We start from the raw sequence: 27,979 nt of genomic DNA on the forward strand, positions 1-27,979 counted from the left end.
TCAGTGGAGCGCCGCGGGCCCCTGCGGCACGCGACCCGGAGCGCGCGGACATGGCCGCCGCGGAGGCCGCGCTGGGCGCCCTGGTGAGCGGTCTGTACGACGTGCAGGCTTTCAAGTTTGGGGACTTCGTGCTGAAGAGCGGGCTCTCCTCCCCGGTTTACATCGATCTGCGTGGCATCGTGTCGCGACCGCGGCTTCTGAGCCAGGTGCCCGCCCGCCCGGGAGAGGGAGGAACGGGGCCGGAAGCGGGGAGCGGGCGGCCGGCGCGGGAATGACTTGCGCTGCGGGCGGGGAGCAGGGCGGCCCAGCGGCGGCCGCCTCCGCGGTGCACCCAGGGCGTCGGCCCCAGAAGCCCGGGGTCCGGGAGCTGCTCGGCTCCTGGGGACTGCAGGGGCAGGAAGGGACGCCGGGGCGGGGGGCTCAGCGGTTAGCGCCGCCTGCGACCCAGGGCGTGACCCCGGGGCCCGGGATAGAGCCCCGCGTCGGGCCCCCTGCACGGAGCCTGCTTCTCCTCGGCCTGCGTCCCTGCTCCTCTCTCTGGGTCTCTAAAAAAAAAAAAAAAAAGGAAGGAAAAGGAGGAAGGGACACCTGGGTGGCTCAGCGGTTTAGCGCCACCTGCGGCCCAGGGCGTGACCCCGGGTCCCAGGATAGAGCCCCGCATTGGGCCCCCTGCACGGAGCCTGCTTCTCGGCCTGCGTCTCTGCTTTTCTCTCTCTCTGGGTCTCTCACGAATAAATAAATAAAGTATTTTTTAAAAAAGAAAGAAAAAGGAGGCAGTTTTATATGGGCTCAAGTTCGGACAGCGGCTCGGTACACACAGTCCTCACAAAGAAGAGGGCGCCCCAGGGAAGGGGCACGAGGCTCTTTTGTACGTAAAGAGTCAGAAATCACCATGACGAAAGGCATTTCAGAAAGTTACACCATTTATTTATTTGTTTATTATATTTTATTTTATTTAGCAATTCAATATGGATTTACTTTTGAAAGTTACACATTTGATCTGTTTTTAGTATGTAGGAGGCTGAATGACTTAGATCTTTTTTTTTTTTAATTTTTATTTATTTATGATAGTCACAGAGAGAGAGAGAGAGAGGCAGAGACACAGGCAGAGGGAGAAGCAGGCTCCATGCAGGGAGCCCCATGCAAGACTGGCCCTGGGGGACTCCAGGATCGCCCTGGGTGGAAGAAAGGCAGGTGCCCTACAGGCCCCCCCCCCCCCCCCCCCCCCCCCGCCCCTCGCATCCCTACTCATTTTAGAGTTTCTAAGTTCTGAGGATGTGCTGGTGAACAGGCGCTACTCTGCAAGACCTTTTTTTAAAGTTTAAAAAAAAGGGGGGGGGTTGTTTGTTTGTTTGTTTGTTTTAAGTAATCTCTAACTACCACTACCACGCTGAAGTGTGGGCCCGGAACTCACGACCCCAAGATCGAGAGTCCCACGCCGCCTCGCTTCCTTTGTTTTTTTTAATGAAGCAGATACATTTCTGCCCAAAGATGTGTGCTTTGGGCAGAAATAAGAAATAGAGCCCAAGCTTTGAGGGTTTGCTTCTGTGGGAGATCAGGAACTGGGCCCACAAACGAAAAGTCGAGTTTCCTGTCTTTTATCAGGACCCAGAGAGCAGCGTGCTCGTTGACCTCAGGCTTTGACACATGGTTTTCAAGAGCCAGGAAGCCCAGTTTGGGGCACTGTCCAGAGCACAGAAACAGTCCAAGGAGGTCTGTGTATTTAACTCTGAGAAAACAACTGTGGGGGGCAGAGGAAAATGCGGGTGGGGAAAGAATTCAGTAGCTCTTGCTCCTGCTAAGATGTTTGGAAGTGCTATTGCTTAGAAAGGGGGATTTTATTTTGCACTTTGTAGCCAGGAGCGAAAATGAAGGCCGGAGGATAGACCTATTTGATGGAGGCACTTTTTTGGTCAAAATAACGAAACCTGTTGTACAAATTAGAGCTTCCTAGCACAGTGTTTCTCAATCTCTGAGTATATATGAATCACCTGGGAATATTGTTGAGCGGTGTTGATCTGATCCAGTAGCTCTAAGAGGCAGGGCCTGAGGTGGGGTCTATCCAATGAGCTACCAGCCAGGACTGCTGACCACCCTGAATTGAAGGTTCTGAGTGTGCCATCCCGTAGAGTTGCCACTAGCCACATGTGAATACTGAGCATAATGAATTTTTTTTTATTTATTTATTTTTAAGATTTTATTTATTCATGAGAGATAGAGAGAGAGGCAGAGACACAGGCAGAGGGAGAAGCAGGCTCCCTGCTAGGAGCCTGATGCGAGACTCGATCCAAGATCCCAGGATCATGCCCTGAGCCAAAGGCAGGCACTCAACTGCTGAGCCACCCAGGGGTCCCGCTTTACCCATTTTTTTAGATTGTTCTGTTGATACTGTGTTGTATGAGTTTTTTGTATATTTTGGACTTAACCCTTTACGGGATATGTCATTTGCAGATGTCTTCTCCCATACTGATGGGAGAGAGAAAAGCAGTAGGTTGCCTTTCTGTTTTTTGGTTGGTGTGTTTTTTGTTTTTTGTTTTAAATTCATGAGAGACACAGAAAGAGATAGGCAGAGGGGAGAAGCAGGCTTCATGTAGGGAGCCTGATGTGGGAATCGATCCCAGGACTCGATCCCAGAACTCCAGGATCACACCCTGAGCTGAAGGCAGATGTGCTTAACCGCTGAGCCACCAGGCGTCCCAACCTTTCTGTTTTGTTGATGGTTTTATTCCCTGTGCGAAAGCTTTTTATTTTGATGTATTCCAGTTGTTTTTTGTTGTTGTTGTTGCCTGTGTCTGAGGAGATTTTAAGGGTTTACTGCCGATATTTTCTTTTAGGAGTTTTATAGTTTCAGTTCTTACATTGAGGCCTTTAATTCATTTGAGTTCATGGCGTAAGAAAGCGGTCTGGTTTAGTTCTTTTGCCTATAGCTGTCCAGTTTTCCCAACACCATATAGTGAAGAGACTGTTTTCCCCCCATTGTATATTCTTGCCTCCTTTGTTGTAGATTAATTGATCATAAGTGAGTGGGTTTATTTCCAGGTGCTCAATTCCATTGATCAGTTTGTCTGTTTTTTGTGCCAGTACTATATACTGTTTTGGTTACTTCAGCTTTGTAGTTTAATGTCTGGGATTGTGATACTTCTAGCTTTGTCTTTTTTTTTTTTTTTTTTTTTTTTAAGATTTTATTTATTCATGAGGGATACAGAGAGAGAGGCAGAGACACAGGCAGAGGGAGAAGCAGGCTCCATGGAGACAGCCTGATATGGGACTCATCCCAGGACCCCAGGATTACACCCTGGGCCGAAGGCAGGTGCTAAACTGCTGAGCCACCCAGGGATCCCTTTTCTCAGGATTTCTCTGGCTATTTTGGGTCTTTTGTGGTTCCACATAAATTTTAGGATTATTTGTTCTAGTTCTGTGAAAAATGCTATTAAGATTTTGATAGGGATTGTATTGAATCTGTAGTTCCCTTTGAATAGTATGGACATTTTAGCAAGAATTAATATTACTAATCCATGAGCATCATGTATCTTTTCATTTACTTGGGTCATCTTCAGTGTCTTTCATCAGAGTCTTAATGGTCTTAAATTTATTCCTAGGTATTTAATTCCTTTTGATGCTATTGTAAATAAGATTATTTTCTTGATTTCTTTCTGCTACTTTGTGTAGAGAAGCACAGGTATAGATACTTGTATATTGATTTTGTATCCTCCAACTTTACTGAATTCACTTATTCTAATAGTTTTTTGGTGGAGTCCTTAGGGTTTTTTCCTTTTAAAAATGTTTTTTTTTTCTTTTTTTTTTTCCTTTTAAAAATGTTTAATTGATGTATACTATACATATATAGTATACTATATATAATATATAGTAAAACTACATATTAGTTTTACGTGTACAACATAGTGATTTGAAATTATATGCATTTTGAAATGCTCACCCCAATAAGTGTAGTTACCGTCTGTCACCATACAAAGTGACTACATTATTATTGACTATATTCCCTATGCTGTACTTTTCTTCCCAGTGACATTTATTTTAAACCCTCAGTCACCTTCAGCTGTGTCTCCTATCTCCCCCCCACCCAACTCTGCTCTAACTGCCAGCTCTCTATGAATCTGTTTCTTTTTTTCTTTTTACTTTTGTTGGATGGTTTTTAAACTGAAGTATAGCGGGCACACAGTGTTACTTTAGTTTCAGGTGTACAACATAATGATTGGATGAATTACTTCCTGCTGTGCTCACCACAAGTGTAGCTACCATCTGTCACTATTCTCTATTCTGTACCTTTAATTCTCATAATTTATTCATTTCCGTAACTGGAAACCTGTACCTCCCACCCTCCTTCACTCATTTTGCTCATTTCTCCGCCTCCTCCCTTCTGGCAACGGCTAGGCCATTAGAGAATGAGTCTAGTTCTGGTTTGTTCTTTTGTTTTTTTTAGATTCCATATATAAGTGAAATCATATAGTATTTGTCTTTCTCTTATTTCACTTAGTATAATACCCTCAGGGTCTGCCCATGTCACAAATGACAAGATCTCATTTTTTTTATGGCTGAGTAATACTCCATTGTACCACACAGGACACCCAGGTTGCTACCATATCTTGGCTGTTGTAGGAAATGCTGTTGTAAATATAGGGGTGCACATATCTTTTAAAATCAGTGTGTTTTGGTTTGGTTTTTTTAGTTAAATACCCAGAAATGAAATTGCCGGGTCATAAGGTAGTTCTATTTTTAATATTTTGAGACCGTCCATACTGTTTTTCATAGTGGCTGCATAGTGTCCTGCCATCAGGACACAAGGGTCCCTTTTCTCCACATCCTTGCTGATACTTCTTATTCTTCTCTTTTGGATGGTAGCCATTCTGACAAGGGTGAAATGGTATCTCATTGTGGTATTGATTTGCATTTCCCTGATAATTAGTAATGTTGAGCACCTTTTCATGTATGTGTTGGTGATTTGTCTTCTCTGGAAAAATGTCTGTCTGGGTCTCCGCTTATGTTTTAATTGGGTTGATTGTTACTAAGGTATATGAGTCCTTTATATATTAACCCCATATCAGATATATGATCTGCAAATATTTTGGGTGGGTTTCTTTCTTCCTTTCTAAGATTTGTTTATTTGAGAGTGAGTGAGCACCCAACCGAAGGGAGGGAGACGGAGAAGGAGACAGATACACGACTGGGGTCGTGACCTGAGCTGAAGGCAGACACTTAACCAACTGAGCCAATCAGGCACCCTGTTGTTGTTGCTTTCCATTTTGTTGGTTTCTTTTACCATACAGAGCCTTTTAGTTGGAAGTAGTCCCACTTATTTATTTTTGCTTTTGTTGCCTTTAGTTTTGCTGTCAAATCCAAAAAATCATTGCCAAGACCTATGTCAAGGAGCTTCCCACCTATGTTTTCTTGTGGGAATTTTTTGGTTTCAGATCTTACATTCAAGTCTAATCTGTTTTGTGTTAATTTTTGTATATGGTGTAAGATAGTGGTCCAATTTTCCCAGCACCATTTATTGAAGAAATTGTCCTTTTCCCATTCCTAAGAATGTACGTTCTTGGCTCCTTTGCCATAAATTAATAGACCACAAAAGTGTAGGTTTATTTCTGGGCTCTATTCTGTTCTGTTGATCTATGTATCTGTTTTTATGCCAATAGAACACTCTTCTGATTACTCTAGCTTTGTAGTATAGTCTGAAATCAGGGAGTATGATGCCTTCAGCTGTATCTTTCTTAAGACTGCTTTGGCCATTTGGGGTCTTTTGGGGCTCCATACAAATTTTAGGATTCTTTGTTCTATTTCTGTAAAAAAAAAAAAATGCCATTGTAATTGGGATTGCATTGTATCTGCTTTGGGTAATATAGACATTTATAATTCATATGCAGGGAATACCATTGCATTTATTTCTGCCTTCACTTTCACTAGCATCCTAAAGTTCTCAGTGTACAGGTCTTTACTTTGGTTAAATTTATTCCTAGGTATTTTATTCTTTTTGATGCAATTTAAGTAGTATTGTTCTCTTAGTTTCTCTTATGAAACTTCTCAGTAAGACTTCTTTCAGGCAGAAAATGTAGCTACCAGGTGTATGGAAAGGTTTAAATAGTCAAATCATAATGGATTACTAAGGGAAACTGAGAGGACTGGGAGCCATTCTTAGTCTTTGGTGTCATCATCATAGCCTTCCCCAACACGTTCTGTGTTGCTCTCAGAGCAGACCCTGAGTCATTTATTTTTTTATTTTTATTTTTTTTAAGATCTTATTTATTTATTCATGAGAGACAGAAAAAGAGAGAGGCAGAAGGAGAAGCAGGCTCCATGCATGGAGCCTGACGTGTGACTTGATCCTGGGTCTCCAGGATCACACCCTGGGCTGAAGGCAGCGCTAAAGCACTGAGCCACCCGGGCTGCACCCCCTCCCCTTTTTTTTTTTTTTAAGATTTTATTTATTTATTCATGAGAGAGGCAGAGACATAGGCAGAGGGAGAAGCAGGCTCCATGCAGGAGCCCAGTGTGGGACTTGATCCCAGAACTCCAGGATCACACCCTGAGTCAAAAGCAGCTGCTCAACCGCTGAGCCACCCAGGTGTCCCAGACTCTGAGTCATTTAGACAAGTGGGTTCATTCTTGTGTTTTTATATTTGTAACTGGAATTTATAGAGAGGTCATTTAACAAAAAGGCATACATACTTTTCTGATCAAGTTTGAGGCTACCTTCTATTAGTTTATTACTGTCTTTAATATTATGTTAACATGATTTATATACCATTTAAGATAATAATATTTAGTTTGTGTTCATTTTCTTACAGGTTGCAGATATTTTATTCCAAACTGCCCAAAATGCAGGAATCAATTTTGACACTGTGTGTGGAGTACCTTATACCGCTTTACCATTGGCTACAGTTATCTGTTCAACCAACCAAATTCCAATGCTTATTAGAAGGAAAGAAACAAAGGATTATGGTAAAATAAAAATATTGTATGCTTTAAGTTGATATGTAACCTGATAATGTTATAGTTTTTTTCTTCTTCTAGGCACTGATGTTTGCCAAAGTTGCCTTGAATATTCTTCATAGGTCCTTTAGGATTAGTTAACTATTATGTAAATCGCCTTCCTTTCCTTTAGAGTCTAGGGGTAAAATGTTTTGTATTGACTAAACAATGTTGAAAAGTGCTTCTTTTGCACCATATCTATGAAACCCAACATTTTTAACTAATCCTTCTCTCGTCAGAATATTGTAAGAACACCTACTTTTCCTAGTATGTTTATAATCTAAATTGCATAAAGAGAAATGCCACATAAAATTCTCTAAAGGAAGGTTTATTTTCATGGGTCCTTGGCAGTAGGTTATAAGGTATGTTTTATACATGTGAACTTGCTTTATTTATATTTTATTTATTATTTTTAAATTGTATTTAGTTGACAGAGAGTGAGCACAAGCAGGGGGGGAAGTAGGGGCAGAGGGAGAAGCAGCCTCCTCGCTGAGCAGGGAACCAAATGTGGGGCTCCATCCTAAGACTCTGAGATCATGACCTGTGCCAAAATCAGACTCTCAACCAACTGAGCCAGCCAGGTGCCCTGTTGAGCTTGCTTTAAAAAAACAGATCAGGGATGCCTGGGTGGCTCAGTGATTGAGCTTCTGCCTTCGGCCCAGGGCATGATCCTGGGGTCCCGGGATCAAGTCCCACATCGGGCTTCCCTGCATGGAGCCTGCTTCTCCCTTTGCCTGCGTCTCTGCCTCTCTCTCTTTCTCTGTCTCTCATGAATAAATAAATAAAATCTTTTTTTTAAAGATTATATTCACTCATATGAGAGAGAGAGAGAGAGAGGCAGAGACGCAGGCAGAGGGAGAAGCAGGCTCCACGTGGGGAACCTGATGTGGGACTCCATCCCGGGACCCCAGGATCACGCCCTGGGCCAAAGGCAGGCACCAAACAGCTGAGCCACCCAGGGATTCCCCTGAACCACCCAAGGATCCCCAAATAAAATCTTTTTTTTTTTTTTCCCAAATAAAATCTTAAAAAAAAAAATCAATCCAGGGGCACCTGGCTGGCTCAGTCAAAGGAGCATGGGACTCTTGATCCTTGGGGTTGAGTGTTAAAGCACCATATTGAGGATAGAGATTACCAAAAAAAAATTTTTAATCAATCTGAAAATATTGGAACTGACTTTAAATTTGACAACATTGGGGAATTAATGTTTTTTTGTGTGTGCTTTATGTTAATGTGGTAGTATTTTTGTTAGATTTTATAATAGAGTCCTTATCTTTTACAAGATGCATTCTAAAAATTTTTGTGATGAAAATCATGACATCAAAGGTTTGCTTCTAAAAATTGTCAGGGGAGGAAAAAAGTGGGGATGTAGCTGAAACAAGACTGACCATGAGTTAAGTGGCGAAGCATTTAGGGTGTGTGTTATACTTTGAAATTCTCCATTTAAAACAGTATTTTTGCTGCTCGATGGCACAGTGTTTATCTGTATGAATCCCTGCCCATGCAGAAGCTATTGTTTTTATTTATGTTTTTAAAAATATTTCTTAGAATAAGATCAGAAATTATGTATGTATGTGTCATAGTCTTACATTCTAGTCTAAGCTGGTTCAATTCAATTTGCCAGTTTAAGGGGATGAAAGAAATGGGGAAAGGCAAAGATGGTACCTGTGATAAAGCTCAAACAGTGGACAAATTGCTCACTAATTTAAGACAGATTTGATTGTGGAAACTAGAAAATGAGTCTATAGTCTGTGTAGATTATCTGCAGGTATATGGTGGGAGTTGGAGTGAGGAAGTACATTCACTCACATTGCTTATATAATTCATAAAGTTGTAGTGATGGATCTAAATGGTTGCTGAATATTTTTTCTCTTTATTTCCTCAAAAGGCCTGCTGTTTGACTAATCTTGAATAATGAACTTGTTTGTTGATGGAAAAAGGAATGGTTCATTATATTGGGTTACTGTTTCATAACTTTCCTTGGTCTACATTATCTTGCTTTAAGAAACCCCATATTTGAAATTTTGATCATGAACACTTTAAGTGTGTTTATTACACTGTAAGGGAATTTGCTAGTTTTGCTGTAAATATTCTATATATGTAACTGAGAATTTTCAGATACAGGAACACTGAACACTGGTAATCATGGCTCGTTGAAGATTTATCAGGGATGAAGTAGCTCAGACTATCAGAAAATAAGATTTAGGTCATTCACCTCTTCATCAATGCCAAATTTATAATGCAAGATATATCTTGAGTTGGCTGAAATAAATAATTTTAAATTGAAATTAGTATTTTTTCTTTTCTAGGTACAAAGCGGCTTGTAGAAGGAGCTATTAATCCAGGAGAAACCTGTTTGATCATTGAAGATGTTGTCACCAGTGGATCTAGTGTTTTAGAAACTGTTGAGGTTCTTCAGAAGGAGGGCTTGAAGGTCACTGATGCCATAGTGCTGCTGGACAGAGAGCAAGGAGGCAAAGACAAGTTGCAGGCACATGGGATCCATCTTCACTCAGTGTGTACATTGTCCAAAATGCTGGAGATTCTTGAGCATCAGAAAAAAATTGATGCTGAGATGGTCGAGAGAGTGAAGAGATTTATTCAGGAGAATGTTTTTGTGGCAGCTAATCATAATGATTCACTCCTTTCTGTAAACAAAGCTCCCAGAGAACTCAGCTTTGGTGCACGTGCAGAGCTGCCCAGGATCCACCCAGTTGCATCGAAGCTTTTCAAGCTTATGCAGAAGAAAGAGACCAATCTTTGTCTGTCTGCTGATATTTCAGAGTCCAGAGAGCTGTTACAGCTAGCAGATGCTTTAGGACCCAGCATCTGCATACTCAAGACTCACGTAGATATTTTGAATGATTTTACTCTGGATGTGATGAAGGAGCTAACAGCTCTGGCAAGACGCCATGAGTTCTTAATATTTGAAGACCGGAAATTTGCAGATATAGGAAACACAGTAAAAAAACAGTATGAAGGTAAGTATTTAGGAACCTGCAAAAACAAATTTAGCCTAAACTGCCTGAAGAACAAAAGGAAACATCACTGAAAGTCCAGCCATAGAACAGTCTGTCAGGGATGGTTGGATCTAGGAGCTCAAGTACAAGTCTTTTGGGACTTCTTGCCATCTCAGCTCTGCTTTCTTCTCTCAACTTCCTTCTCAGGTAGGCACATTCCTCATGCCTACCCAAAACTAGTCACTGAGGCCTGGGTTATAGAATAATACCTTTATTAGCTTGGTGATATATGCCCCACTTCTGGTTAACTATAAATTTTTTGAAATAAGCTGTGGTTAAAGGTAATTTCCCCAAAGAAAATGGGTGTGCTGATGCCAGAAGGGGATGCAGGTTCTAGGCAGACAAGAATGACAGATGTTGGCTTTGGCAGAACACAGTTCTGAATATTTGAGAAATGAAAATTGGAGATAGAGGAAATAATGAAATAGAAGTATAAAGTTGTAACATTTATTTTTGGCAAAAAAAAAATCTGTTGGTGTACTTTTTTTGTTGTTAAATAGGAACTCAAAATAGAGCATATGTTGGTTTAAAAAATTTTAATTTTCTACCTGTTCTATGGAAGTTTCTGCCATAATGTATAGGACAGCTTTTTTTGCTTAAATAACAGGATAAAATATCTATTGAAGGGTTAACACTTTATAGGCATCTCGTAGATAACAGTTATTCTTAAAGTAGTACGTGCTTGTGCTTAATTCTTTAGAATAGATTTAATTCTTTAGGATAGATTTGTCTGTGACTTTTCTACCTGTGCTTAAGGTGTTCCACCATCATCACATTGCTTGCTTTATCTACTAATATAAGAGTTACACAAACTCTACAGGTTTGCATATAGTTGTTTCAGAAGTCGATTAAGGGTATTGCTGTCCACTTTTTTTTTTTTTTTTTTAGATTCATTCATTCATTCATTCATTCATGGTAGACATAGAGGCAGACACACAGGCAGAGGGAGAAGCAGGCTCCATGCAGGAGCCCGATGTGAGACTTGATCCGGGGACTCCAGGATCGCGCCCTGGGCCAAAGGCAGGAGCTAAACCGCTGAGCCACCCAGGGGATCCCCTGCTGTCCACTTTTAAAGTGAATATAGTTGCCTGTTGACAGTAAGAGACCTAAGGAACAAGTAGAAGCTTTGAGAGACGGCAAAGTTGCTGAGAGATTCCTGCAGAATGAACGCTGGTCATCCTCAGAGGCATTTTAGAATGCTGGCGTCTTCAGCCTTAAATGCCCATCTCCCACTGCAGTCCCATTTCTACTTGCATGGTTTATTGGCCATTAGAAGCTTTCAGCCTACAAGGAAAACCAGTCTTATCAGTGTTGCTGATAACTAAGTGCAGAAATTATAAGACTTTCTGCTCATCGTGCTCTTGCAACTAGTCACCAGGTGAACAGTCTCGCAGATGAACCCATAGGTCACCAGGTAATCACTGCAGTTCTCCAGGGGCTTCACTGTCTCATTAGCATGTTATTATGAGATTACTTGAGAGTGTAGTTGGGGTGGGGAAAAAAGGCAATATGCAAACAAAAACCATTATCTTCTTTTCAACTTTTTAGGTGGAGTCTTCAAAATAGCATCTTGGGCAGATCTGGTCAATGCTCACGTGGTGCCAGGCTCGGGGGTTGTGCAAGGCTTGAGAGAAGTAGGCCTGCCTTTGCACCGGGGGTGCCTACTCATTGCAGAGATGAGCTCTGCTGGCTCCTTGGCTACAGGCAACTATACTAAAGCAGCGGTAAGTGACAGGGATGGGGTGATAGAAGGCCAGGACTCTTGTGCTATAAGTTACAGGGAAAGCAAACATCTTAAATTTGAGATTAATGGAACTTTTCCTCCCCAAAAAACAGCTGTTAGGGTGACAGTAATGCTAGGTGGCTAGAGTTTCCTGATAATAACATTTTATATTTTGTAGTGGGCATTTAAGAGCCACAAACATTGAGAGACAGGTGTTTGGTCAGCCTGGTCTTTAGATAGTTGGTTTTTTGTTTCATTTTGCCATGAGTTGAAATTGAAGGGCTTCTTCAGACATGCAGTTCCTCAGAATCTCCCAAGTCTGCAGAGATGCACATTCTCATCACAACAGCCTAATGTTTTTTAAGTCTTTGCTTTTGATTGGTATTGTGTGAGAAAACTAGAGTTCTGACATAGTGTTTTCTCCAGTAACCCCCCCCCATTATTAAAAGTTCCTATAATGCATATATGTTAACACCTGCACACCAGAATAAAATGAGCTGGATAATTAGTTAAAAAGTTCCTTTACAGATTTACTTTTAAAAGTAATAGGAATTTTAATGTTAATTTTTACATGAAAAAAAATTTTTATATTCAAATATTCTCTGTGGAGCTATGAAATCACATGGCCATGGGGCTAGGTTTTAATCTCACCCCTAAATTGACTATAAATGTGATTTCCCAGATCTCATAGACAGTCCATGAGTCAGTGCTAATACTTCGCATTCTGGGAGTCTGGCTCAAGGACAAGATATTGCTTGTTGGTAGGTGGTAATACTTGGTAGCACAAATAGAACAGTAGGAGGTTCATGAAAGACAGCCTTCTAGGGAAACTTCTATAAATGTGAAGAGAAGGAATGGAAATAGTGGAGATAAGTTATTGGCAAGTGTTAAAGAAAGAAATATAGTAAAATCTGAGATTTCTCTAGGTCTTAACGACATAGCTATTTTTATATGGTAGGTGTTCGAGTATGGAGTAGTACCCTGCGGAGGTGTAGGCAGTAAGTCTTCAGTTTAGTTTCATACCATTATTAATGTATTTTAGAGTACCCTCCACATACCCTCTTCAGAAGCAGGTGGGTTCCCAAGCATTATTATTCAGCATCTCAATTTTAGATGCACACAGTATAGGATTCTTTCATGTTTTTAAGGTATGATTAATTGGGAGAAGGGTGATAATGGGTGATGTATCTAGATTCATATCTAAGATTACCTGTTTTATTTATTTATTCATAGAGACACACAGAGAGGGAGAGGCAGGCTCCACGCAGGGAGCCTAACGTGGGACTCGATCCCGGGTCTCCAGGATCACACTCTGGGCTGAAGGTGGCACTAAACCGCTGAGAGCCACCTGGGTTGCCCTAAGATTATCTGTTTTAGATATGAAAGACATTTGTAAAATAGTGAAAGTTTGTTATTAGTTACCTGAGTTGATATTTTACTTATAGAACTATTATTCACTGTAATTAACTACTTGTAATCTGTCCTGTTACATTCCTTTTAGGTTAGAATAGCAGAGGAGCATTCTGAATTTGTGGTTGGTTTTATTTCCGGCTCCCGAGTAAGCATGAAGCCAGAATTTCTTCATTTGACTCCAGGAGTTCAGTTAGAAGCAGGAGGTAAATATGTTTATTGGTCGTGGTTTTTCCAAAATGCTTCTTTACAGGCAGTAAAATTTTGTCTTATTACAAAGTTGCTAAAGAGAAAGCTTGTTCATCTAGGACTGTAATAATCTATGATGCCAACCTAGATATTTTGTTGAAATATGCCTAAAAACTGATTAATCTTTCCTAATATTCTGAATATGCTGCCATAAGAGGCATTCTGTGATCAAGGAAGAATGCTCTAGACTATATAAAATCCAATGGTTAGTTGTTAGAAGACTTTGAAGAACCATGATGTGCTAATTTGAGTGTGTTTCATGTTTCTCAAAATAACATTTTCACCAATCTGAGACAAGTAGTAATAGTGGCTAAAAAACAGGACAAATATAATCTGTAGTAAAGGGAGTAAACTGGTTATAAAAATATGTATTTTTAAATGTTCTCTGGGACTCGGTGGCTTTGATTTCCTGAATTGTGCAAGAAAAATTGCTAGCTGAGTGGAATAGAAGTTACTTGAAGAATGTTAAAAGTAGATTTTATACTAGTCCTCTCTCCAATGCACCATTCATTCCCCAGTCTAGCTTTCCTCTCCAGAGATAATCACCTAATTGGTGTGTTTTTGTATCCTTTCTTTTGTATATACTCACAAATGCACATTGAATTGGAGAATGGTTTATATTTCTGATGTTGTATTGCATTTCCAGAGTTACCTTTTCCCCTGTGTTTCATAAATGGTCCATAAATATTAATAGAAATGTTGGAGGAATGAACAATATGCTGTACAAGAATTCTAAACTAGCAGATTCCTGTCAGCTCTCTCAAGGTTAATTATGTATATAAATAATATAACCATACTTGAGGAAGATTCCACCTTTTTGGGGTTTAACTGTACTTTTATTTTCTGTGATGTTTTCTGCCGACTAAGCAGAAAGGAACTCACTCAGTTTTATCATGATCTCGAGGTAGTGAGATCAAGCCCCGTGCGAGTCTGCTTGGATTTCCTCTCTTACCCCCTACTTACATGCTTTCTCTAAAAATTAAAATATATATATATTTGAGAGAGCAAGTGAACGTTTGTGCTGAGCACAGTCCCACAACCCTGCAATCATGACCTTAGCTGAAATCAAGAGTTGGATGCTTAACCAACTGAGCCACCCAGTCACAGCAATAAATAAAATCTTTCAAAAAAGTTAAGGAATAGTGGCAGTTTCCTATACCATTTACAGATTTTATATGCTTCAGAATAGGCTGCAGCAGAATGACTTAACCCATCTCAGGCTTTGTAACAATTGCCTTAGGGCTTGACAACCTTTGACATTTTAACTTGCACTGAATGTTTTGAGTCAGTATCTTTGGACAAGACAGTTACTTTAAATTGGTGTCGTTTTAAAGTATAAATGGGGATAATCACGGTGTTGACTTCAAAGGATTGTCAAGAGACTTAAATTAGATAATGAGGTATGTAATGCAGTTCACAGGATGTCTTAATACTGTGCTTAACAACTGTTAATGTTCATCATAAGCCCCATAATTATTTTGCCTAGATAGGATCTAGCCTTGTAGGAGTATTTAAAGTATCTTAAATTTGAAAAATAAGCCAAAGAGCAACAGAATTTTAAAAGGAAAATGTGGGGCTCTGGTACAAAATGGTAATGTAGGAAAATCCTGAACTTACCTCCTCCCGCAGACACAGAAATGGCAGCTATTTACGGGACATTTTCTCTGGGGAAAAAAAAACAAAAACCTAAAGTCTGGCTGAGCAAGGACTGTACATTTGGGAGATTGGAAGAAAACCACATCAGAGTGGGGAGGAAAGGCTGGGACGCAATCTCACAAGTCAAGGGGCGCCTGAGTGGCTCAGGTCATGATCCCAGGGTCCTCCTCCTGTGCTTTCTCAGTATCTCCATGACTCTCAAATAGATAAAATCTTTTTTTAGAAAAGGGTGGGTGGGGGGAATCAAAGAGTGAAGGGATTGAACTGCATATCAAGTACTCCCCAACTTTGGAAAACCAACAGGGCTTCTAGCCATAGTCTCTTAAAGGGCTCATGTACTTGGACTCACTCTAAGTCCCAGCTCAGAAGTAGTAATAAAGTGCTGGCATGGGGAGCAGGCACCTAATTTCACACACACATTTAATCTTCATGCTCTACCCCTGCCACAATCCATAGTACCAGTATTATCCAAAAAGGAGTTTTTATTTATAGCTGGTGTCCCGAGTTTTGCAGCTGCCCAGGGGACATCCCCTATTCACTTAGCTTTGGAGGCCAGAGGAGCTTATGGTCTTGGGTCCCATGGAACTATTAACAGTCAAAGCAACAGTTCTTGGCAGGCAACCTCTACCAGTCTTTCTATGAAAGAGGCATATTTGCTTGTTTGGGAGCTTGAGACTGAGGTCAGGCTTTAGGTTTGGCACATACCTGGGACCTACAGAGCTGTTTTCAGGAACAAAGCTAGTAGACACCATCTTTACACTTTCCCTCATCACAGCTTGCCAGTATCTCCCAAAAAATAGTCTTGATGCTCATCTGGGGCCCTGATTTTTGCTACTGCCACTGGGGAGATACCTCCAAATAACCTGGTTCTGGTGGCCAATAGGGCTTATGCTTGTGATCTCACAGAACTATATATATTTGATTTTAAAAGCTCTTGCCTGAGGGTCTGGCTTCCAGTCAGCCTGAATCTAGTTGCTGATTGGGACACTGACAAGTCTTGGCATACTTCCAACTGCTGGGAGCCATTAAAAAATATAATAGATTGCTTGAACAATCACAAAGACATCCGAGAACTAAGGCAGGTTTGAACGATAAATTTTATCTACTCTGCAAGGCCATTTTTTCAAGACTGGGAGAGGTGGTTATTTCATCTAATGTATAAAAACCAATAGGCAACAGGCAAAACGAAGAAACAAAAGGCTTTATATTCCCAATGTAAGAATAAGACCCATACAACCTCAGAAAAAGTAATGAAATACCTGATAAGGAGTTCAAAGTAATAGTCCTAAAGATGCTCACCAAACTCAGGAGAAAAATGGATGAACACGGTGAGAGTTTCAACAGAAAAGAAAATATAAGAAAATACTAAATTGAAGTCCCAGAGTTGAAGAATATAATAATTAAAAAATACACAAACTAGGGGCACCTGGGTGGGGCTCAGTGGGCGAGCATCTGCCTTTGGCTCAGGGCAGTGATCCCAGGATCCTGGGATGGAGTCCCGCATCAGGTTCACCACAGGGAGTCTGCTTTTCCCTGTCTCTCATGAATGTATGTATGTGTGTATGAATAAATAAATAAAATCTTTTTTAAAAACACAGACTATATGAAGCAGAAGGATCAGTGAACTTGATGACAAGGTAGGGGAACTCACCCAATCAGAGCAGCAAGATGAAAAAAGTGAAGATAGCTTATGGACAGCATTAAGTGGACTGACATTCACATTACAGAGGTCCCAAAATGAAGAGAGAAAGGGACAGAAATATTAGTGTAAGAAGTAATGGCTGGAAACTTCCCTAACCCGGGGAAGGAAACCGATATCCAGACCCAGGCAGCCCCGAAAGTTCCAAAAAAGATCTAAAGAATCCACAGCAAGACACAAAATGTCAATTGTCCTGTATGTTTACTAGCTGGAATTTTAAAACTTGGAGAAAAAAATAAAATGTCAAAAGTTAAAGCAAGGAGAGACTCTTAAAAGCAGCAAAAGCAAAAAACCCCCTTGTATGTATACAAGGGAACCCCAGTAAGACTTACCGAGTTTTTTTTTTTAGCAGAAACAGGCCAGAAGAGAGTGGTGAAATATATTCAGAGTACTCAAAGAAAAACCTTCCAACAAAGAACTCTACTCAACTAAGTTTGGAATTGAAAGGTGTAGAGTTTTATAGAACAGTAAAAGCTGAGGAAGGAGTTCATCATCACTAAACCAGCCTTACAATTATTAAAGGGACTTCTTTAAGCTGAAACAAAGATGCTAATTAGAATAAAACATAGAAGAACAAATCTCACTGGAAGGGTAAATATATAGTAAAGGTAGCAGATTAGGTCTTTCTAAGTTAAAAGACAAAAGTAATAAAAATAATTGTAACTACAAAAATTAAAGGATATGTTGTAAGACAGGTATAAAATGTGATATTGAAAATGGTAAAAGAGGGCAGCCCTGGTGGCTTAGCGGTTTAGTGCCGCCTTCAGCCCAGGGTGTGATCCTGGAGACCTGGGATTGAGTCCCACGTCAGGCTCCCAGCATGGAGCCTGCTTCTCTCTCTCTCTCTCTCTCTCTCTCTCTCTATCGTAAATAAATAAATATTTTTAAAAAAGAAAAGAAAATGTAAAAGATGGAGAGGGAGAAAAATGTAGAGCTTTAGAATGTTGTTAAACATTTGTCATCAACTTAAAATAGATGTAAGTTGTTATACGTAAGCCTTATGGTACCAACAAAACAAAATCCTTTAGTAGATGCACAAGATAAAGAAATCCAGATATATCAATTAAAGTCATCAAACCACAAAGGAAGAGAGCAAGAGAACAGAGCAACCATAAAACACCCAGGAAACAATTTAACAAAATGGTGATAAGTATATACCTAACTAATTAAGTGGACTAAATTCTCCAATCAAAAGACAGAGGAGCTGAATGGATTTGAAAAACCAGACCTATCCATATTGCTGCCTACAAGAGACTCACTTCAGATGTAAGCAAAGTATAAGAACTCACTTCATACATAGACTACAAGTGAAGAGATAGGAAAGATATTCCGTGCGGGTGGACACCAGAAGAAAGAGACTTTTATCAGACCAAATAGACTTTCAAACAAAGCCTGCAATAAGAGACAAGGACATTATTACATAATATAAGGGAGTCAGGCCAACAAGAGGATGTAACATTTGTAAATCTTTTTGCACCTAACATACGCACACCTAAATATATAAAGAAAACATCAACTGTCCTAAAGGGAGAGATAGTAATACAAGAATAGTACGGGATTTTAATACCTCACTTACATCAATAGATAGATTATCCAAACAGAAAACCAGTAAAGGAACATCAGCCTTAAACAACACATTAGACCAGATGGACTTAATATATATATGGAACATTCCATCCAAAAGTAATAGAATATACTTCTCAAGTGCACATGGGAAATTCTTCAGGGTAGATAGTGTGTTAGGCCCCAAAATAAATCTGATACCAAAACCAGACAGGAGGGATCCCTGGGTGGCTCAGCAGTTTGGCGCCTGCCTTTGGCCCAAGGCGCGATCCTGGAGACCCTGGATTGAGTCCCACATTGGGCTCCCGGCATGGAGCCTGCTTCTTCTCCCTCTGCTCTCTCTCTCTCTCTATCGTAATAAATAAATTAAAAAAAAAAAAAAAACCAGATTATAAGCCAGTATATTCAGATGCAAAAATCCTCGACAAAATAGCAAACTGAATTCAGTGAATTAAAAGGATCATGCACCAGGGTGCCTGGGTAGCTCAGTTAGTTGGACATCCAGCTCTTGGTTTCAGCAGGTCGTGATGTCATGGTTCATGGGATCAAGCCCCATGTTGGGCTCCACACTCAGCAGGAAGTCTGCTTCCTTCTACCCTATGTGTGTGTGGCTGTCTTTCTCTGTCTCTAAAATAAATTAAAATCTTTTTTAAAAAGAGGATCATGCACCATGATTGGGATTAATTCCAGGGGTATAGGGATGGTTCAAGTTCTACAAATCAATGTGATATACCACATTAACAAAATTTAAAAATCATATAATCATGTCAACACATGCAGAAAGAGCATTTGACAAAATTCAGTATCCATTTATGATAAAGACTTAAAGTGAGTGTAGAGAGAACATACCTCAACATAATAAAGGCCATGTATGAAAAGCCCACAGCTAACATCGTACTCAGCAATAAAAAGATAAAAGCTTTTCTTCTAGGATCAGGAACAAGACGAGGTTGCCCACTCTCATCACTTTCATTTCATGGTACTAGGAGTCCTAGCCCCAGACTTTAGTCAAGAAAAAGAAACAAAAGCCATCCAAATTGGAAATGAAGATATAAAACTGTCACTGTTTGGAGAGTATATATTATATAGCAAACCCTGAAAGACTCCACCAAAAAATTCAGTCAAGTTGCAGGATACAAAATCTGTTGTGTTTCTATACATTTGAGGGACACCTGGGTGCTTAGCAGTTGAGTGTCTGCCTTTGACTCAGGGCATGATCCCAGGGTCCGGGATCTAGTCCCATATTGGGCTCCTTACAGGAAGCCTGCTTCTCCCTCTGCCTATGTCTCTGCCTTTCTCTGTGTTTCTCATGAATAAATATATCTAAAAAAAAAAAAAAATCATACTGTCAGAAAGAGAAATTAAGATAATCACATTTTACGGTGGCATTAAAAAGAATATGTAGGAATAAATTTAACCAGAGGAAGACCTTGATGAAAGAATTGAAGATGACACGAATAAATCGGAAGATACTCATGTTCATGGATTGAAAGACCTAATGTTAAAATGTCCATACTACTAAAAATAGTGTATTCCCCATAAAAATTCCAGTGGGATTTTTCACTGAAACAGAACTATTCTAACATTTGTATGGATTCAAAAAAGACCCCAAATAGCCAAACCAATCTTCAGAAAGAACAACAAAATTAGAGGCATTACACTCTGTGATTTCAAACTATAATTACAAAGCTATAGTAATCAAAACAGTAGTGAAATAAAAACATACAGAGGGGCACCTGGGCAGCTCAGGGGTTGAGCGTCTGCCTTTGGCCTAGGTCATGGTCCTGGGGTCCTGGGATCGAGTCCCACATCAGGCTCTCCCTGGGGAGCCTGCTTCTCCCTCTGCCTATGTCTGTCCCTCTCTCTATGTCTCTCATGAATAAATACATAAAATCTAAAAAAATAAAAATAAAAAATAGAAGACATAGATCAGTGGAACACAGTAGCAAGCCCAGAAATAAACCCATCCATATATGGTCAACTAATTTATGACAAAGGACCTAAGAATATATAATGGGGAAAGGACAGTCTCTTCAATAAAACAGTGTTGGAAAAACAGGCAAAAGAAGCAAACTGTGTCACTTACACCCTACACAGAATTTAATACAAAGTAGGTTATTAAAGACTTGAAATAAGGCTTGAAGCCATAAAACTAGAAGAAAAGAGGTGGGTAAGGTCCTTGACACCAGTTTTGGCAGTGATTTTTTTGAATCTGACCAAAACTAAAAGCAACAGAAGCAAAAAATAAACAAAGGAGCTATATCAAATTTAAAAAATTCTGCACAGCAAAGGAAACCATCAACAAAATTAAAAGGCAACCTACTAAATGGGAGGAAATATTTGTTAATCCTATTTGATAAGGGGCTAATACCAAAAATATACATTAAAGATGTATATATACCTCAGTAGCCAAGAAAATAACAATCCAATTAACCAATAGGCAGAAGATCTGAAAAGACATTTTACAAAGAAGACATACAGATGGCCAACAGGCACATGAAAAGTTGCTAAACATTACTGATCATCAGGGAAATGCAAATCAAAACCACAGTGAGATATCACCTCACACCTGTCAGATTGGCCATTATTAAAAAGAAGTGTTGGCAAGGCTGTGGAGAAAAGGGAACCCTTGTACACTGTTGCCAGGAATGTAAATTGGCACAGCTAATACAGAATACAGTGTAAAGCTTCCTCAAAAAAATTAAAATTATATGACCCAGTAATTTCACTTCTGGGTGTTAAACCAAGGAAAACAAAAACAGTAACTCAAAATGATACAAGCACCTCTGTATTCATTGCAGCAATATTTTTAATAGCTACAGTCTGGAAACAACCTCAGTGTCCATCAGTGGATGAATAAAGATATATACATATATGTGTTTATACTGTGTGTATATACGATTATATGTATGTATTTTATATACTAATATATATACACGCACAATGGAATGTTATGACATAAAAATAATAAAATCTTCCTATTTGCAACATTTGAGGCCATTATGCTGTTAAATAAGCCAGAGAATGACAACTACCACATGATCTCACTTGTATGTAGAATCTAAAAACAAAACAAGTTTATAGGTGTCAAAAGGTACATAGTTTGTTATAAAATAAATTACAGGGATGTAATGTAAAGCATGGTGACTATAATACTGTATCGCGTATTGGAAAGTTGCTAAGAGAGTAAAAGTCTTAAAAGTTCTCATCACACACAAAGATTTGTAATTACTCAAGGTGATAGCTGTCAACTACTTTCTGTGGTGAGTTGGCAATGTGTACAAATACCAAATCATTGTCATAACACCTGAAACTAATGTTCTATGTCAATTATACCTAAATTAAAAAAACTCATTAAGCATTGGAAGTCCACCAACTGCATTTAGGCAAGAAAAATAAAAAGCGTCCAAATTAGGACAAAGTAAAACTCAGTGGTTGCAGATGGCATGATACTATACACAGGAACACCTCAGAGATACTGCAGCTCCAGTACCAGACCACTGCAGTAAATATTCCAATAAAGCAAGTCAAGTGAATCTTTTGGTTTCACAGTGTATATAAAAGTTGTGTTTTTATACTATAGAGTATTTTATACTGTAGAGTGTTGAGTAGCTTTATGTCAAAAACAAAGTACATATCTTCATTAAAAAATATTTTATTGCTAAGAAATGCTAACCATCATCTGAGTTTCAGCAAGTTGTAATCTTTTTGCTGGTGGAAGATTTTGCCTCAGTTTTGAAGGCTGACGACTGATCATGGTGGTGATTGCTGAAGATTGGGGCAGCTTTGGCAATTTTAAAAAATAAGTCAACAGTGAAGTGTGTTGTACGAGGGACTCTTTCTTTCATGAACAATTTCTCTATAGTATGCAGTGCTGTTTGACAGGTTTTTTTTTTTTTTTTTTTTAAGTAGGCTCCACATCCACTGTGGAGCCCAACACAGGGCTTGAACTCATGACCCTTCACTGCTTTATCAACTAAGTTTAGGTAATATTCTGAATCCTTTGTTGTCATTTCAACAGTCTTTATGGCACCTTGACCAGTAGATACCATCTTAAGAAACCACTTTCTGTCCTCATTCATATGAAGCATCTCCTCATCCATTTAAGTTTTATCATGAGATTGCAGCAATCTAGTCACATCTTCAGGCCTGACTTCTAATTCTAGTTCTCTTGCTGTTTCCCCCACATCTGCACTTACTTCTTCCACTAAAATCTTGAACCCCTCAAATTATCCATGAGGGCAGGAAGCAACTTCCAAACTCTTCCTGCTAATGCTGATATTTTGACCTCTTCCTATCCCTTCCCACCCAGACCTATCAGAGGAATCAGTCTGTGGCAGCTATAGCTTTACAAGATTTTTTTTTTTTAAGATTTCTTTCTTTATTTTAGAGAGAGTGCACATGCGTACCTGAGAGAGAGAGAGTTGGGGGAGGGAGAGAATCCTCAAGCAGACTCCCCGCTGAGCATGAAGCCTGATGCAGGCTCGATCTCAAGACCCATGAACATGACCTGAGCTGAAGTCATGAGTTAGATGCTTAACTGACTGAGCCACCCAGGTGCCCCCATGAGATGTATTTCTTAAATAATAAGACTTGAGGGGGATCCCTGGGTGGCTCAGCGGTTTAGCACCTGCCTTTGGCCCAGGGTGTGATCCTGGAGTCCCCGGATCAAGTCCCACATCAGGCTCCCTGCATGGAGCCTGCTTCTCCCTCTGCCTGTGTCTCTGCCTCTTTCTCCCCCTATGTCTATCATGAATAAATAAATAAAATCTTTAAAAAAAAAAAAAAAAACTTGAAATTTGAAATTACTGCTATGGGCTGCAGAATCGATGTTGTATTAGCAGGCATGACAGCCTTAATCTCCTACATCTCCAGCAGAGCTCTTGGGTAAGCAGGTATATTGTAGTAAGCAGTAACATTTGGAAAGGAATCAATCTGAGCACTAGGTGTCCACAGTGGACTTAAAATAGCCAGTGAACCATGTTGTAAACAAATGTGCTGTCATCCAGGTTTTGCTGTTCCATTTATAGAGCATAGGCAGAGTAGAGTTAGCATAATTCTTTAGAACCCTAGGATTTTTTGAAATGGTATATAAGCATTGGCTTCAGCTTAAAGTCACAAGCAGCATCAACACTCAACCAAAAGAGGGTCAGCCTGTCCTTTGAAGCCAGGTATCGATTTCTCTCTAGCTATGAGAATCCTAGATGGCATCATCTTTCAGTAGAAGGTTGTTTAATCTACTTTGAAATTCTGTTTAGTGTTGCCACTTCTATGAATTATCTGAGCTTTCTTCTGGATAGCTGCAGCGTCTACATCAGCACTGGCTGCTTCTCCTTACACTTTTTTTTTTTTTTTTAAGATTTATTTATTTATTTTAGAGAACAGAGGATGGGGAGGGACAGAGGGAGAGCGAAAGTCTAGCAGACTGCTCACTGAGCTCAGCCTGACACAGGGCTTGATCTCAAGACCCTGAGATCATCTGAGCTGAAACCAAGAGTCAGACATTCAACTGACTGCACCACCCAGGTGCCCCTACCCCTAGTTTCTTTCCTTAAACCTTATTTATTTATTTTTTTAAAGATTCTATTTATTTATTCATGGGAGAGATAGAGTGAGAGGCAGAGACATAGGCAGAAAGAGAAGCAGGCTCCCCGCAGGAAGCCCAATATGGGACTTGATCCTAGACTCAGGATCACGCCCTGGGCTGAAGGCAGGCACTCAACCACTGAGCCACCCAGGTGTCCCTCAGCCTTCATAGAATTGAAGGGAGTTAGGGCCTCGCTCTGGATTAGGCTTTGGCTTAAGAAAGTGTTATAGTTGGTTTTTCTATCCAGACCACTAAGATTTTTCTCCACATCAGCAATAAGGTGGTATTACTTACAGTAGAGTTCAGTAGAGTAGCACTTTTAATTTCCTTCAAGAACTTTTTCTTTGCATTCACAGCTTTGCTGTTTGGTGCAAGAGGACTAATTTTCAGCCCGTCTTGGCTTTTTCAGCATGCCTTTTTCTTACTAAGCTTAATCATCTCTAGCTTTTTATTCAAAGTGAGAGATGTGATTCTTCCTTTGACTTGGACACTTACAGTTATTTAATTGGCCTAATTTCGGTATTGCTGTGTCTCAGGGAGTAGGAAAGGACAAGAGGAGAGAGCTGGCTGGTGATGGAACAAATCAGAACACACATATTTATTTATTAAGTTCACCATCTTACATGGGCACAGGTTATTGTGCCCCAAAACAATAAAATTAGTAACAAAGATCACTAATCACAGATTAACTAATAGAATAATAATGTAAAAGTTTGAAATAGGAAAAGTACCAACATGTGATAGAGATAAAAAGTAAGCAGAAGCTAGTGGAAAAATGAGACCAGGAGACTTCCTGAATGCAAGGTTGCCACAAACCTTCAATTTGAAGGAAAAAAAAAAAATTCTGTGAAGTGTAGTAAAATGAGATATATCTCTACAGGAAACCTAAGAATCTATTAATAAAACTATTAGAATAAATGAATTCAATAGAGTTTGCAGGTTACAAAATAAACATACAGAAATTAGTTCTGTTACTATGCACTAACGATAAGCTATCACAGAGAGAACACCCATTTACAATTGCATCCAAAGGAATAAAACACCAAGGAATAAATCTAACCAAGGAAGTGAAAGACCTGTACTCTGAAAACTATTAAGACATTGATGAAAGAAATTAAAGATACAAATATATAGAAAAGTATTCTGTGCTGATGGATTGAAAGAATTATAAAGCGTCGGTATTACCCAAAGCAATCTATAGATTCAATGCAATCTCCATTAAAATAACAATGACTTTTTTTTTTTTACAGAACTAGAACAAAAAAATCCTAAAATTTATATATAATCACAGAAGACCTCAAATAGTCAAAACAGGAGCAGCCCAGGTGGCTCAGCGGTTTAGCACTGCCTTCAGCCCAGGGAGTGATCCTGGGGGCCTGGGATCAAGTCCTATGTCAGGCTCCCTGCATGGAGCCTGCTTCTCCCTCTGCCTGTGTCTCTGCTTATTTCTCTCTGTGTCTCTCATGAATAAATAAATAAAATCTTAAAAAAAAAAAAAATCAAAACAGTCTTGAGGAAGAGGAACAAAGCTGGAAGTATTGTACTCCCTGATTTCAAACTATAACAACAAAGCTATAGTAATTGAAGTAATATGGATTTGACATGGAAACAGACACATAGGTCAATGGAATAGAACAGAGAGACCTAAGATAAACACTTTTATATGAGACAAGAGTGTACAATGGGGAAAAGACCGTTTCTTTAACAAATGGTGTTGGGAAAACTGGAACACTTCTTACATCATATGCAAAAATAAATTCAAAATAAATTTTTTTTAAAGATTTTACTTATTTATGAGAGACACAGAAAGAGAGAGGCAGAGACACAGGCAGAGGGAGAAGCAGGCTTCATGCAGGGAGCCCGACATGGGACTCAATCCTGGGTTTCCAGGATCTCGACCTGGACTGAAGGTGGCGCTAAACCGCTGAGCCACCGGGCTGCCCTATATTCAAATTTGAATGTGAGACCTGAAGTTACAAAACTCCTAGAAGAAAACATAAGCAGTTAAGCTCTTTTATATTACTTTTTAGCAATATTTTTTTGGATTGGTCTCCATAGGCAAGGGCAACATAAATTAAAATATTGGGGCTACATCCAACTGAAAGGCTTTTGCACAGCAAAGGAAGCCATCAAATAAAGGAAAAGGCACGCATTGAATGAGAGAAGGAATTTGCAAATAATACATCACATCAGGATAAAAGGTTAATATCCAAAATACATAAAGAACTTATGCATTTTATTTTTTTTTAAAATGCCCTGGATTAAAAAAAAAAATGAGGTCTTCAATAGACCTATTTCCAAAGGAGACATGCAGAAGACCAACAGGTACATGAAAAGACACTCAACATCACTAATCATCAAAGAAAATACAAAGCAAAACCACAATGAGATATCACCTCACACCAATCAGAGTGGTTAGTGTCAAAAAGACAAGAAATAACAGGTGTTCACAAGGATGTGAAGAGGGAACCGTGGTCTCTTAGTGTTGCATAGGAATGCAAATTGATACAGCCACTGTGGAAAACAGTCCTGGCTTCTCAAAAAATTAAAAGAACTGTCCTACAATCAGCAATTCCAGTTCTGGGTATTTTACTAGAAGAAAAAACCTACCAATTTGAAGATGTATATGCACCCATATGTTCATTGCAGCATTATTTACAATAACCAAGCTATGGAAGCAGCCCGAGTGTCCATTAATAGATAAATGGAGAAAGATGTGGAATATGTCACATAGTGGAATGTTACTCAGCCATTAAAAAAACGGTGAAATCTTGTCATTTGTGACAACATGGATGAACCCAGAGGGTATTATGCCAAGTAAAATAAGTCAAAGACCAATACCTTACAATTTCACTTATACTGGAATCTATAAAAAAAAAAAAGAAGAAGAAAAAGAAACAGACTCCTAGGTACAGGAAACAAAGTGTTGGTTATCAGTTGGGGAAGGAGTTGGGGAATGGGCAGAACAGGTGAAGGGGATTAAGAGGTACAGACTTCTAGTTATAAAATAAGCCATGAGGATGTAATATACAGTATAGGGAACATAATCAACATGGAAGTAACTTTGTGAGGTGACAGTAATGACTTTTCTTAGAGATCAGTTCCTAATGTGTAAAAATATCAAATCATTATGACATGCAGCTGAATTATAGGATATGTCAATTATACTTCGATTAAACAAGTTATTTAATTAAATATGATAGAGTATAGGAAGTCAAAATTCAGGATTAGGGTTTGTATATAGTCCGAGTACTTGATGGGGCTATGGTTGTGGTCAGGTTGGAGGTTTGTGAGGAATTTTCCAACCGTGTCACAGTGATTCTGAGATGTGTACTATAGTTGTCTTTGGTGGTGAGGCCAGTTTTTATTGGTTTTTGGTTTTTTGGTAATAACCTTTTCTGGCAACATAAGAGATTTACTGGGTTTTGATACCGTTAACTATAAATGCTCTAAAATTCGACATTGGCGAGGAGGGTCTCTCGCGCAGCCAAGGAGTCCCTTCACCTGCTTTTAATCACTTGCTCTCCAGGAGCAGCATGGAGAGCAACGGCACATACTTATTTAGAGCTAGTTAGATACTTTTCCAGAAAAGTAGTTGTTTGGTTTCTTGATTTTTTTTTTTTCTATTGTGTTGAAGAGTGACTTGTGTTTTTGCAGGGGATAATCTTGGCCAGCAGTACAATAGCCCACAGGAAGTTATTGGCAAACGAGGTTCTGATATCATCATTGTAGGCCGGGGCATAATAACATCATTTAATCGTCTGGAAGCAGCTGAGTTGTACCGAAAAGCTGCCTGGGAAGCTTATTTGAGTAGACTCGGTATTTGAGTGTGTTGGATACCTTTTTGTGAAGACCTCGAAGCTACATTGTCTCCTGAGATGCACTGGCCTGAAACAGTAAGCAGCACTTAGTGGATTGGATTCTTTCATGGGCTCTGTGTCGGAGCGACTTCTGGATTTCTGACAGTCTTTAGGAAATACTGAATGATGAGTAATCACTGCATTGTTACTGAAATAAATTCATTTTCACATTTGTTTTGTTCTTGTTTTTTATTGACACTGATGTTGGTCAGGCAGTCAGAGTTC

The 27,979-nt window shown here is 39.5% G+C and overlaps 1 protein-coding gene and 1 long non-coding RNA gene across 2 annotated transcripts in view; one reads left to right on the forward strand and one right to left on the reverse strand.

The window, feature by feature from the left end:
* Positions 1-27,928, forward strand: UMPS (uridine monophosphate synthetase). Its single transcript, XM_038583062.1, has 6 exons — positions 1-206; positions 6,804-6,957; positions 9,297-9,968; positions 11,556-11,731; positions 13,232-13,346; positions 27,552-27,928. Exons 1-6 carry the CDS (start codon positions 51-53, stop codon positions 27,719-27,721), a joined length of 1,443 nt encoding a protein of 480 aa, XP_038438990.1. The 5' UTR covers positions 1-50; the 3' UTR covers positions 27,722-27,928.
* LOC106558170 overlaps positions 10,441-27,979 on the reverse strand; it is a 29,474-nt gene continuing 11,935 nt past the window's right edge. Inside the window, exons 3-4 of the long non-coding RNA XR_005383402.1 lie at positions 15,007-15,053; positions 10,441-11,291 (exon numbers count right to left, since the gene is read on the reverse strand). This is a non-coding gene — a long non-coding RNA (uncharacterized LOC106558170). The remainder of the gene's footprint in view (positions 11,292-15,006; positions 15,054-27,979) is intronic.

The sequence above is a fragment of the Canis lupus genome, chromosome 33, assembly GCF_011100685.1.
Source record: "Canis lupus familiaris isolate Mischka breed German Shepherd chromosome 33, alternate assembly UU_Cfam_GSD_1.0, whole genome shotgun sequence".
NCBI classification, from domain to species: domain Eukaryota; kingdom Metazoa; phylum Chordata; class Mammalia; order Carnivora; family Canidae; genus Canis; species Canis lupus.

What these genes read in the sequence shown, in the direction of transcription:
- UMPS (XM_038583062.1), top strand. Translation starts at nt 51, where the DNA reads ATGGCCGCCGCGGAGGCCGCGCTGGGCGCCCTGGTGAGCGGTCTGTAC. An exon ending in GACCGCGGCTTCTGAGCCAG is followed by an intron (nt 207 to 6,803) that starts GTGCCCGCCCGC and finishes ATTTTCTTACAG; the next exon opens with GTTGCAGATATTTTATTCCA. An exon ending in AGTTCAGTTAGAAGCAGGAG is followed by an intron (nt 13,347 to 27,551) that starts GTAAATATGTTT and finishes GTGTTTTTGCAG; the next exon opens with GGGATAATCTTGGCCAGCAG.